Below are 12139 nucleotides of genomic sequence, written 5' to 3'. Positions count from 1 at the left end.
AGTTCAATTGTTTCATCAGACCAGAGGACATTTCTCCAAAAAATAAGATCTTTGTCCCCATGTGCACTTGCAATCTGTAGTCTGGCTTTTTTATGGCTGTTTTGGAGCAGTGGCTTCTTTGCTGAGCAGCCTTTCAGGTTATGTCAATATAGGACGTTTTACTGTGAATATAGATACTTGTCTACCCAATTCCTCCAGCATCTTCACAACGTCATTTGCTGTAGTTCTGGGATTGATTTGCACTTTTCGAACCGAACTACGCTCATCTCTACGGAGACAGAATGCATCTCCTTCCTGAGTGGTATGAAGGCTGTGTGGTCCCATGGTGTTCATACTTGTGTACTATTGTTTGTACAGATGAACGTGGTACCTTCAGTCATTTGGAAATTGATCCCAAGGATGAACCAGACTTGTGGAGGTCCTCGATGTTTTTTCTGAAGTCTTGGCAGATTTCTTTTGATTTTCCCATAATGACAAGCAAGAGAGTTTGAAGGTAGGCCCTAAAATACATCCACAGGTGCTAATTGACTCCAAATAGCCTATCAGAAGATAATTGGCTAATTGCCTAAAGTCTTGACATCATTTTCTGAATTTTTCAAGCTACATAAAGGCACAGTTAACATAGTGGATGTAAACTTCTGACCCACTGGAATTGTGATCTAGTCAATTACAAGTGAAACAATCTGTCTGTAAACAATTGTTGGAAAAATTACTTGTGTTATGCACAAAGTAGATGTCCTAAACGGCTTGCCAAAAGTATAGTTAGATAATATGAAATCTTTGGAGTGCTTAAATTCATTTTTCTGACTTCAACCCAAGTGTACGTAAACTCCTGACTTCAACTGTACTTAAAAAAACACAAAATCAATCCTGCATGGTACATAAAGTCTCTCAAGAGCCTCAATGCCAAATTAATTGATGTGTCATCCAATGTGCTTTTCTATAGCTTACCTTATTTGGTATCCCTTTTTAAAGACTTATGGTTTTAAAATATCCAAATGACAAGCATTTTAGCTCTCTGTCACTATTTTTTTCTCTCTATACAATCATTATATTGCTAATTTATTAGAAATAAAGCCCACCTTTTCTTCTTTCGTTTTTCTCTTCTCAGTTGCAGAGGTTCCCTGCCCCCCTTCTGCAACTTTCTTCTTCTTTTTCGGCCTTTCAGAGATTTAAGCAAATGACAAATGTAAAGCATCAATATTAACTCTCTATTGTTATAACATTACAATTTTAGAATACCCACACACTGCAAAAATAAGCATTTCCAGTAAAAATATCTATACATCCTTTTTAAATAACTTGAAAGTGTAATTTTTCTAAATTAATTTTCTTCTTGTTTCAAGTATAAACTTCACTAAATGTTTGTTAGATTTACACTTAAAACAAGAAACATTGCAATTTGCCAATGTGGTAAGAAAAACTAACTTAAAGGGTTAGCTCACCCAAAAATGATCCCATAATTTACTCACCCTCAAGCCATCCTAGGTGTACATGACATTCTTCTTTCAGCCAAACACAATCAGAGATATATAAAAAAATATCCCGTCTCTTCCAAGCTTTATAATGGAATTTAATGGTACCTTAGATTTTGATGCCCAAAAAAGCAATTCTTCCATCAAAAAAGAAAACATACGGCTCCAGGGGGTTAATAAAGGCCTTCTTTTTTTCAAAGTTTTGCTTCGCTGGCCATATACAGTGAGATGCATGTTAAATCCTGAACACAAACTAAAACGTAATTTTCTGGAATTTTTCAAGCTGCTTATAAGCACAGTTAACTTAGTGTATGTAAACTTCTTAGCAACTGGAATTGTGATCAAGTCAATTAAAAGTGAAACAATTTGTCTGTAAACAATTGTTGGAAATTACTTGTGTCATGCACAAAGTAGATGTCCTAAACGGTTGCCAAAACTACAGTTTGCTAATATAAAGTTTGTGTAAACTTCAACTGTAATATATTTGGATTGAGTGAAAATATTTTGTTTTAAGGATGTTTAGATATTTCTAATGGACAACAAGACAGAAATGCGGATTAAGATAATGTAGTGAAATACACCAAATGGCAAGTTTAGGTTTGTAACACTTTTAAATCTGAATTACCGTAATTTCCGGACTATTGCGCGCACCTGAATATAAGCCGCACCCACTGATTTTTAAATAAAATATTATTTTGAACATAAATAAGCCGCACCTGTCTATAAGCCGCAGGTGCCTACCGGAACATTGAAACAAATGAACTTTACTCAGGCTTTAACGAAACACGGCTTGTAACAAAAATAAATAGGCTTTAACGAAACACGGTGTGGCAGCGGGGGCGTAGTCAAGCGCCCGTCCGGGAGAGAAAAGCGGTAAGGGCGCTTACACCTGAGCTAAATTATGTCTAATTCCAGTAAGCATGGGGAGAGCGGCATAAAAACGCAGCAGCCACAGAGCTGAGAGAGTGACACACCTCAGTCTAGTGTTGGCGCATAGAAGAATTGAGAAACTTTATAAAATTGATTGTAAACATTGCTGTGGCCATTAAAAGCCTTACCTGGAACGTCAAGTGCCCTGCTGAAAACTGTCACACTGGTGCCCGTGTGACCGTTTTCCCAAGAAGGACACGTGAAGCAGGGCACTTCAAATTAGACACCGGTGTTAGACATAATTTAGCGCAGGTGTAAGCGCCCTTACAGCTTTTCTCTCCCAGACAGGCACTTGACCACGCCCCCGCTGCCACACACAGCTTGTAATAAAACATTTGCAGTAAACAGTAGCCTACCAAGAAAGTCATTGGTCACTATCTTCCTCGTCCTGTGCACTGAAACCACTGAAGTCATCTCCTTCGGTGTCGGAGTTGAATAGCCTCAGATTTAGTTGTGTTTTTGCACTGAGTCAATTCCTCACGCTGCTGTTTCCAGCGTCTTATCATCGACTCATTAAGACCAAGCTCCCGTGCAGCAGCCAGATCAATCGCCTTCAACTTGAAAGCAGCATCATATGCGTTTCTCCATGTCTTTGCCATGGTGAGGGTGACAAAATTACTACCGTAATCAGAATGATGGGAAGTTTGAGCACGCTCGATTTAATCTAAACAGTAAACAAAAAAAGTTGTTTTGACCTTAACCCGTACGGCAATTTCATTGGTCTAATGGAAAAACCGGCAAAAAACTGGGCACATCACAGAATGTTTTTTTATTTTTTTTTATAAAATTTGAAAGCGGGAAAAATCCATATATTAGCCGCGTCATTGTATAAGCCGCGAGGTTCAAAGCGTGGGAAAAAAGTTGCGGCTTATAGTCCGGAAATTACGGTAGTCTCTGCTTGCCTCTGAATCCAATTGGATTGCAGTAAGATTTTAACAAATAAGACTTTTCAAAGCACTTACAAAGGATCCTCTGAGGTAGAAGATGGACCATCAGTGTTATCCACCCTTCTTTTCCTCTTTTTCCCTTTCCTCTCTGCAACAAAGTCTGAATCTTCCTCTGGCTCTTCCTTCACATTCAGCCTGACAAGCAGCCAAAACACACATTTGAAAAGTGTTAAGTTTTGAACTAAAGCCTAGAAAAACTAAAAGGACAAACATTCATTGACCAATGATAATGACTTCATTATGGTGATTACACAAAATTGCTTAATGACCACTGATGCTAATTATATAATTACATTAATTGCACACAAGGATAATTGCGGAGAGATGCAATCTTCAATTTCCATAAAGACTGATTCAGATATGGTGGGACCAAATCAATTAATTACAAACATAAAAAAAGGTTAAATTCAGAGAACTTTCTTGAAAAGATTACAGGTAAAACACTAGGAAACATTTAGCACTTTAGTTTGACCTTTGTCATGTGAAAATAACTTCCAACAATCACCAGCAGGACTTGATTTACAAAGTGCCTGATTATCATAGTCCCTGATTAAAGACAGACTGTCCTGATCATAAGACAGACATAGATCACAGAGAGGTTTAAAGGTGCAGTGTGTAATTTGCCATTTTAAAACACTTAGTTTGATATGCACAGACAACTATAAGTAATCTATTGGTAGACTGACTTCCTTGAAAAATGTAAATATAATGTTTTATATTGTGGTGATATCAAAACATTGCGCTGTGTATTTGAGTATCCCGGCCAGTCAGAAACAACAACATTTACAGTAGTAACCAATAATCTGAGTTTGTGGCAAGACTATTTGTCTGTTTGACCAATGGAAGATGAGGGGGGTTTGGGTTCAGAAAACCTATTTAATTATTTATTTATAATTATTTTTGCAATTCTGTTTGGCATTACGAGAGCTAAAGAAATTACTTTAAGGACTTTAAGATGGTCCAAGTTTTACAAAGACACTTGGGGGAGACAGAACTTATGAAAGAGCGTGCTTCCATAACTTCACATTAAACGTTGTCTTCTGTAGGTTTATGGCCAAAGCCTCAGTTTCCAATCTCATATCCCCCACTGCCCCTCCCATCTCATCTGATTCGAGGGCTTTTCACTTATTACTTTTCTGACATGCCACAGCTTTCTTTCCAATAAATAAATTAATTTCCTGAAAGACAGCCAATGTAGCAAGAAAATCAGAATGGATATTGTCCAGAATTGCGCACACCCAAATCATCCAAATTAATTTATCAACTCCAAAGGCAAGAGGAAAAAAAAAATGTGATTGCATTTGAATCGTAAAGGGATTAAAACTAATTTCCAAAGGCAGCTGCCGGCTTCTGATGTCACTTCACTAAATCAAAGCCTGGATCTGCGATACTGCATGTGCAGTACTAGCTACTAAAAATACCATCACATGGGACGGAACGGTTTCAAATGTACCTTCTGTCACCACTTTCATCAAAGTCCATGCTCTCCTTTTTAGTCGTTTTTATCTGAAACACACACACACACACACACACACACACACACGCGCGCAAAATAAGAAAATGCACAAATTGACATTTTAACTTTTGTTTTGGTTCTGAAAATACATTTAGTGGCACTATTGCCTTAAATGAATAATCCGGGTTCAATACAAGTTAAGCTCCAAAAACAACATTTGGGGCATAATACTGATTACCACAAAAATGTATTTTGAGTCTTCCCTCCTTTTCTTTGGAAAAAACAGAAGCAAAAATCAAGGTTACAGTGAGATACTTACCATGGAACTGAATGGGGTGAATTTTTGTAGGGTTTAAAAAGGCAGAAAAGTGAAGATTATAATTTTATAAAAGCACTTACATTAATTATTCTGTTAAAATTTCTGTTGTCATTTTTTCAGTCGTTTTGGGGTTTGTTGATATTATATCATCATGCTAACGAAGTTGTAAAATTGGTTACAACTTCACACAAAAAACTAAAGTTATTTTAATCACACTAAAATCATGTTTTGGCACGTTAATGTCTCGTGGCTAAACCTGGAAAAAAGTGAGTATTTTAACGTTTAAAATACGTGCAAGTGCCTCATTCTAACACTTTTTGTTTTTTTAAAGAGGAGCATGTCAAAATTTATTTTTGTGATAATCAGCATTATGCCACAAATGCTTTCAATTAAGTTTAACTTGTACTGGACCTGGAATATTCCTTTAATCCTTTGGGTGGGCACCAGGATTACCAGGTCTGTGTGACAAACTGCACAATGATCAATAAAAACTAGAGACCCCTCAATAAAGACCCCTTCCATCTGGTGTCAATTATAATTTTAAGAGGATAGAAATTGAGTAAAAGTACATTTTCATCTTGGCATAAATTGTTTAACAAATTAAGAATGACTTAATCGAAATAGAAAATGTATATGTTATAAATATTATATAATAAAGTAATTTATGCGATAAACCCTCAAAACTTGGAGAACAAAATTAAACGATTAAAGTCCCTCAATTCTGCAGTAAAATTGTAGACTTGACAGCCTTGGTGGGAACCATTTTAGATTTTATCAACTCAAAGAACTTTAAATAAATATTAGGACAGAGTAACCTGTTATAGAGTATTAGAAGTTTTTTCTGACTTGAGACACAAAAAACAAGTACTGGTAAAGCACTGTCCTAAGGTGACCATTTTTCAATAAAGCTGAAGCAGTACATGGACATATCAAAGAGATGAAACATCAAATTTCTGCATCATGCTAATTTAAAAGTGCAGAGGGAAAGTTTGGCTATTTGTGAGTCTGAAGCACTGCAGGGAAATCCAGTCTAATCAATGGCTTACAACCTGCTATCAGGGAAAGTCATGTAGATCACATGAGGCCAAAGCAGTGCCCGGAGCTGTCAAGGAGTATCATATTCCACTACAGAAATATCTGCATGACAGAAAGTAGGTTGCATAAAAGAACAGGCTTACATAATGGCAAATTACTATTTCTATCATTGGCAGATAATGAGTACTTCTGAGGTATCAAAACCAGATTTGACATCCTCAACAATGACTTTTCTTCAATAAGTAGAAGTCTTAGGATGTTAATGGCAAAGAGGGGCTGTGTGATTCTCATCTGGTATTTTAATACCATGATGTTAAAAAGACCATTTGGCAATTGGCCTATTGTATGCTGTTGACATCTTCAACTGCACTGACTTCTCCCCAGTGCTTTGCTTACTGGCTGCAATTAAAGGGGTCATGACATGGGTTTTTTTATTGTATTATTATGTTCCCTTAGGTGCAATTATAGTATTAATATATTTTTTTTTTAAGAAAAACTTTTAAAATCTAGTGATTTATGACCTTTTCCCACCCTGTTTCTCATCCTCTGATTCAAACAGTCTGTTTTGGGGGCGTTTTCCATTTAAGACTTCAGTGTTAACGCCCACTGTTATGATTGGCTAACGTCAGTGCCTATGTATCAATTATTGACGCCCCAGCCAGAACAATATGCAAGTAAACGAAGTAAAAACACTGTGATTATTCATAATGAATGAAATTGCGCTTTAAAAAGTAGTTTAAAGTTTAAAATAGATTACTTACATTTTGCGTCGTCGTTGTTCCCAGAATAGTCGGCACGGACTTATCTTTGAGCAACAGTTTTCTGGCAAAGCCAGCATCATATTGAGATTTGTTCTCAAAACAGTCATCCTTAAAATGTACAGAACAAACGCTTAAGTTAACACTGCCGTGACTGGGACGTCCGCAAAAAATAAACTGCATCCATTTTTCCCTGACGTCTGGATCTTTCGGCAGCTTATTCAGAGGTTTTGTTTGACCACAGCCAGGAACAGCACATCTGTGTGGCATCGTAATTTTCCTGTGCACAAGTAGTCTCTGTCAGAGCTCGCTGTCCATCGACTGAACACTTGTGAGGCGCACGGCGATACTGAAATGAGCGTAGTTGTCTTGGCGCTTAAAGCGTAGTTATCTTGTGCTGGAGGCGGTCATATGCAAACGCTGGTACGTCACTTCTAACCGTCACGTCACTTCTAACCATGAATCCAGAACGAGCTGTATTTTGAGCTTGATTAAATAAATGATTCGTTTAGAATGGGGAGGACGTCTTAAAATATTAAACTTGCAGGACGTTTTAATGATACAAAGACCTCTTATATACCAAAAGATCAAGGCAAATTTGGTTTCTCATGTCATGACCCCTTTAAATAATGGTTTAGTTTAGAAAGTTGCAGTGGTATCGAAGTTAGACTAAAACCGAAGTAAAGTGAAATGGACTTTTGCAAGATATTTATATTCTGATAAATGTCTTTGACGTCCCGATGAAGGACCCCATCATGCGCTGACTACATTTTCAGGTTATGCTCTATGTATCAGTCCATTCTTGTTATATCTAGGTCTCTGTAATATAATCTGTTATATCTTTGACATTGCGATCAAGGACTTGATTGCTAGCTGACTGAATGCTTTTAGGTTATGCTCCGTGTCACAGTTTTTTCTTGTTATATCTGGGTCTCTGAACACAATGAAACAAGCTGAAAACTCTGAAAGATTTGACTATATAAATATCCCTTTACACTAAAGCAAACAGGGCCTCTTAATTAAGCCAGACTTGAAGTGAGAATCCCAGGGGCACGACGGAAGGAAAATTAATGGTGACATTGAAAAAATACCTTTCTGTGTGTTTTCCCCTTGCTTTCCTTCAGAGACTTCTTTTCTTTGGCCTTTGTTTTCTTTTTCTTGGGCTTTACACTGCAGAGAGACAAGGAGAAAACAAAATCATACATTAAATGCATTCCAATATATACACATACATCTAATACACGTTTTGGCTCAGTGTGTAATATATACATATATACACACACAGTATATACACACTGTTGAGCCAAAACATTATGACCACCTGCCTAATATGCTATTGGTCCTATGCATGCCACCAAAACAGCACCGACCCGCAGAGGCATGGACTTTACAAGAACCCTAAAGGTGTCCTGTGCTATCTGGCACAAATACAGTAGCAGCAGATTCTTAAGGTCCTGTAAGTTGTGATGTGGAGCCGCCGTGAGTCCAGCACATCTCACAGATGCTCATTCGGATTGAGATCTGGAGAATTGAGGCCAGGGCAACACCTCAAGCTCTTCACATTGTTCCTAAAACCATTTCCGAACAATGTGTGGCAGGGCGCATTATCCTGCTGAAAGAGTCCACTTCCATCAGGGAATACCATTGCCATGAAGGGGTGTACCTGGTCTGCAACGATGTTTGGGTAGGTGGCATGTGTCAAATTAGCATCCACATGAATGAACGGGAAACCCAGGGTTTCCCAGCAGAAGAACATTGCCCGGAGCATCACACTACCTTCACTGGCTTGTTGTCTTTCCACAGTTCATCCTGGTGCCATCATTTCCCCAGGTAAATGGCACAAACTATAAAAATTGCATTTTGTTATTATTTAGTACTGCCCCGAAGAAGCTATTTGACATAACACATCCTAACATACATTCCACCTGACAAAATGGTAACTGAATTTACACACATGATCCTGTTTAGAAGTTTACATTCCCTTGGTTTCTAATATGGTGTTACTTTCTCAATGATCAATGTTTGTGTAATAATTGTTCACAAATCCCTGCTTTGTCCTGAGCAGTGAAGATGTCCAATTCTCTTAAGAAAAAACCCTACTACAGTGAAATTATTTAGTTTCTCTGCACATTTGAGTTCTTCCCAACAGTGGCTATTTATTTTGGTCCAGATTTTGACAATTGAGGGACTAATACACAACTATTACAAAAGGTGCAACAATTATTGATGCTCAAGAAGGCAACCTAAGACATTTTGTGTTATGTTGTTTTTGAAGTGCAGTACTAGCCAGGATAAACTTGTATGTGGCACAATTCATGAGTCCTTCACAAAGACGAATCTGCCTCATTCCAGCCTTGCTGAAGCACACCCAGATCATCACAGATCCTCCATCTGGTACTCTATTGGTTAGACGGAGACCTGGAGAGGCCTAAAAGCCACAGTTTCTCGCACCCACAGTGAAATTTGGTGGAGGATCATTGGTGATTGGGGGTGTTTCAGCAAGGCTGGAATCAGGCAGATTCAAGGCGTACAAGGTAATCCTGGAAGAAAACTTGCATCCTTCTGCTCTGACAATGTTTCCAAATTCTGAGGACTGGTTTTTCCTACAGGAAAATGCTCCATGCCACACAGCCAGGTCAATCAAGGAGTAGATGGAGGACCCCCTGGATCAAGACCTTGTCTGTGCCAGCCCAATCTCCAGACCTGAACCACATTGAAAACCTCTGGAATTTGATCAAGATCACAATAGGGCTGGGCAATACATCGAATACTTACGATATAATCGCAATTATTTTGCTGACGATATAAAATTAAACAATATCGTTAGTGCGCTGGGGCTTGAGTTTAGCACAGTTTGTCTGTATTTTAAAGTACAGCAATTCCAAACATTAGTAACCGCTATAAAGTTATTATAAAAATCTACAAAGGTGGAACAGTAGAGTTTGATAGTGGTTCACTAGATGCAAAACTCATAACTATCAAAGAAACATTCTCCTGGTGAAGGTGAAATAAACAAGACTGCACATGCATGTCAAAATAAAACCCCAGTTTAAGTTGAAGTAAATAGGACAGAAATATATTAATTTACCTTTAACAAATCTTATCCTGAAAATAATAATAATTCAGTATATTATAATAATAAACTTGTCTGGGTTCCACAGTAATAATTTAGTATGATGCAATATTCATCTGGTTTCCAAAAAATAAGTAGTTTTTGCACACCTTGTTCATTCACAAAGAAAAGTGTTTTAGTAAAAATATTAGAGCTGGCCCCGAACAAAGATTTTCCTACTCGACTAGTAGTCGAGCAACCTGGATTTAAGTGCCTTGCTCAAGGACACAATGGTGGTGGTGGCTGTGGGGATCGAACCGACAATCTTCCGCTTAACAGTTTATTGCTTTAGCCCACTACACCACCACCACTCCATTTTTACCTTTTAATGCATGTTAAGACGGATACTTGCCTGACGGTAATGGAAAGGTGGTTATATATATATATATACACACACACACACACACACAGGTTTTTGCTTGTGCCAGATGGGCTGGTTTGAGTATTTTTATTTTTTCCACACACAACAGTCTCTAGAATTTACTCATAAAAGTGCACAAAACATCCAGTGAGGGGTAGTTCTGCAGATGGAAATGCCATGTTGATAAGAGAGGTCAACAGAGAATAGCCAGACTGGTTCAAACTGACAAAGTCTACGATAACCGCTCTGTACAACTGTGGTGAGAAGAATAACACCTCATAATGCTATTCTGAGATACGGGTTGGCGCCGTTTTGGTGGCACGAGGGGGACCTACACAATATTAGGCAGGTGCTTTTAATGTTGTGGCTGATTAGTGTGTGTAATATATATATATCACTCAAATTATTATGCTGGAAATATAATTTATGATAAACAGTATATACAAATTTAATTATAGATGCAGATTGTAGACTTTTTTCACAAGTGGACTTATATTTTTTTAATAACATTGCACATACAATATAAATGTATATAATAAAAAATATATATCAAATACATGACAAAAGAAAGGAGAAGTAGAAATAGTTGAGGGATCAACACAGAAGGGGGGACACAAAAAGGCCATTAGTAGCTATGAGTTCTGAATCCATATTATGTCTTTCCAAACAAACTTCTCCCTTCACTGGAGTGTGTGACAGCCCACCAGCCAGCTTTGTCACAACAGCCTGCTGTCAGCAACAGTTACAGGTGTCTTTCTGTCTTTCATCAGATTAATTACAAATGCCAGAGATGGATGGCTGTCCCCACAGCTTTACAGAGCCCATATAATGCATTGGCTATTAAAGTTAAATAATTTATTCATAAATATGATGGAGTACAACTGTGTGAATAATGAATGCAAGCTCTCTCGCACTCACTTTACACTCGGTTAGATGTACGATTTCTGGTGCACATCATTTGTTTGGGGGGTTAATTTGTCTCCATCTTTCATGGTAACATGAAAGGCGTTTCTTACTGCAAAGTGTATAATAATGCACAGCTGTTGTTTGCACTGCCATTAAATTGTGCTTATTTTCAGTTGAATAACAAATATTAAGTTGACTTGTACTCTTATATACAGAACTCATAGCAGCATTCAGAGGTAATGCGTGCATTTGAATGCACTGTGTTCCAGCAAGAGCACAATTACAGGGTGGCAGTACGTCAAGATCGAGAGCTTCTCTTCCTTACAGCATTTCTGGGCAAGTGTTTGGGGGTGTGATGTGACTGGAGATGGAATGCAACATTTGTTTATGATGTATAAAGCTCTTCTGTAAGGGCCTAGGGGTGTGCTGCAATTTCGCTAACAGCTGTACTCACGCAAGTGCATCATCTCCAGTAGAGCATGGATCATCTCTCAGCTCTCTTTCCATGGATTTCGCAGAGTTGCAGTCTCCTGCCATCTAAGAAAGTTGATGCCAATGAACGCTACAGTATCTGGGCAATGCAACAGTTTTTCTCAATGTTAGTCCAAAGCAGGTGTTGAAACGTGCACAAACATTACAAAAACAAAGTGCACTAAAATTTAATGAATAAAATCGTAATATTTGGTCTGGTTTGGCACAAACTAATTAATTCAAATTGAATTAATATGTACAAATGATTTTTTTTGCCGCGTCTATCTACCCACGTGGTTCTTAATATATCAAATGACCTACTTCGTATTTTATGCGATGAAATTGAGCATTTGTTGGAAAGGCTAGACA

The 12139-nt window shown here is 37.9% G+C and overlaps 1 protein-coding gene across 1 annotated transcript in view; it reads right to left on the bottom strand.

Moving 5' to 3' along the window:
* Positions 1-11869, bottom strand: part of LOC127623253 (DNA topoisomerase I, mitochondrial-like) — a 40176-nt gene extending 28307 nt beyond the window's left edge. Inside the window, exons 1-5 of the mRNA XM_052097617.1 lie at positions 11754-11869; positions 8012-8090; positions 4806-4858; positions 3368-3487; positions 1083-1161 (exon numbers count right to left, since the gene is read on the bottom strand). Coding sequence (XP_051953577.1) covers positions 1083-1161; positions 3368-3487; positions 4806-4858; positions 8012-8090; positions 11754-11836 — 414 coding nt within the window. The 5' untranslated portion in view covers positions 11837-11869. The remainder of the gene's footprint in view (positions 1-1082; positions 1162-3367; positions 3488-4805; positions 4859-8011; positions 8091-11753) is intronic.
* Positions 11870-12139: the final 270 nt, after the last annotated feature.

The sequence above is a fragment of the Xyrauchen texanus genome, chromosome 29 (assembly GCF_025860055.1).
Source record: "Xyrauchen texanus isolate HMW12.3.18 chromosome 29, RBS_HiC_50CHRs, whole genome shotgun sequence".
Classification (NCBI taxonomy): Eukaryota; Metazoa; Chordata; class Actinopteri; order Cypriniformes; family Catostomidae; genus Xyrauchen; species Xyrauchen texanus.
This window is presented reverse-complemented; position numbering and strand designations above follow the sequence as displayed.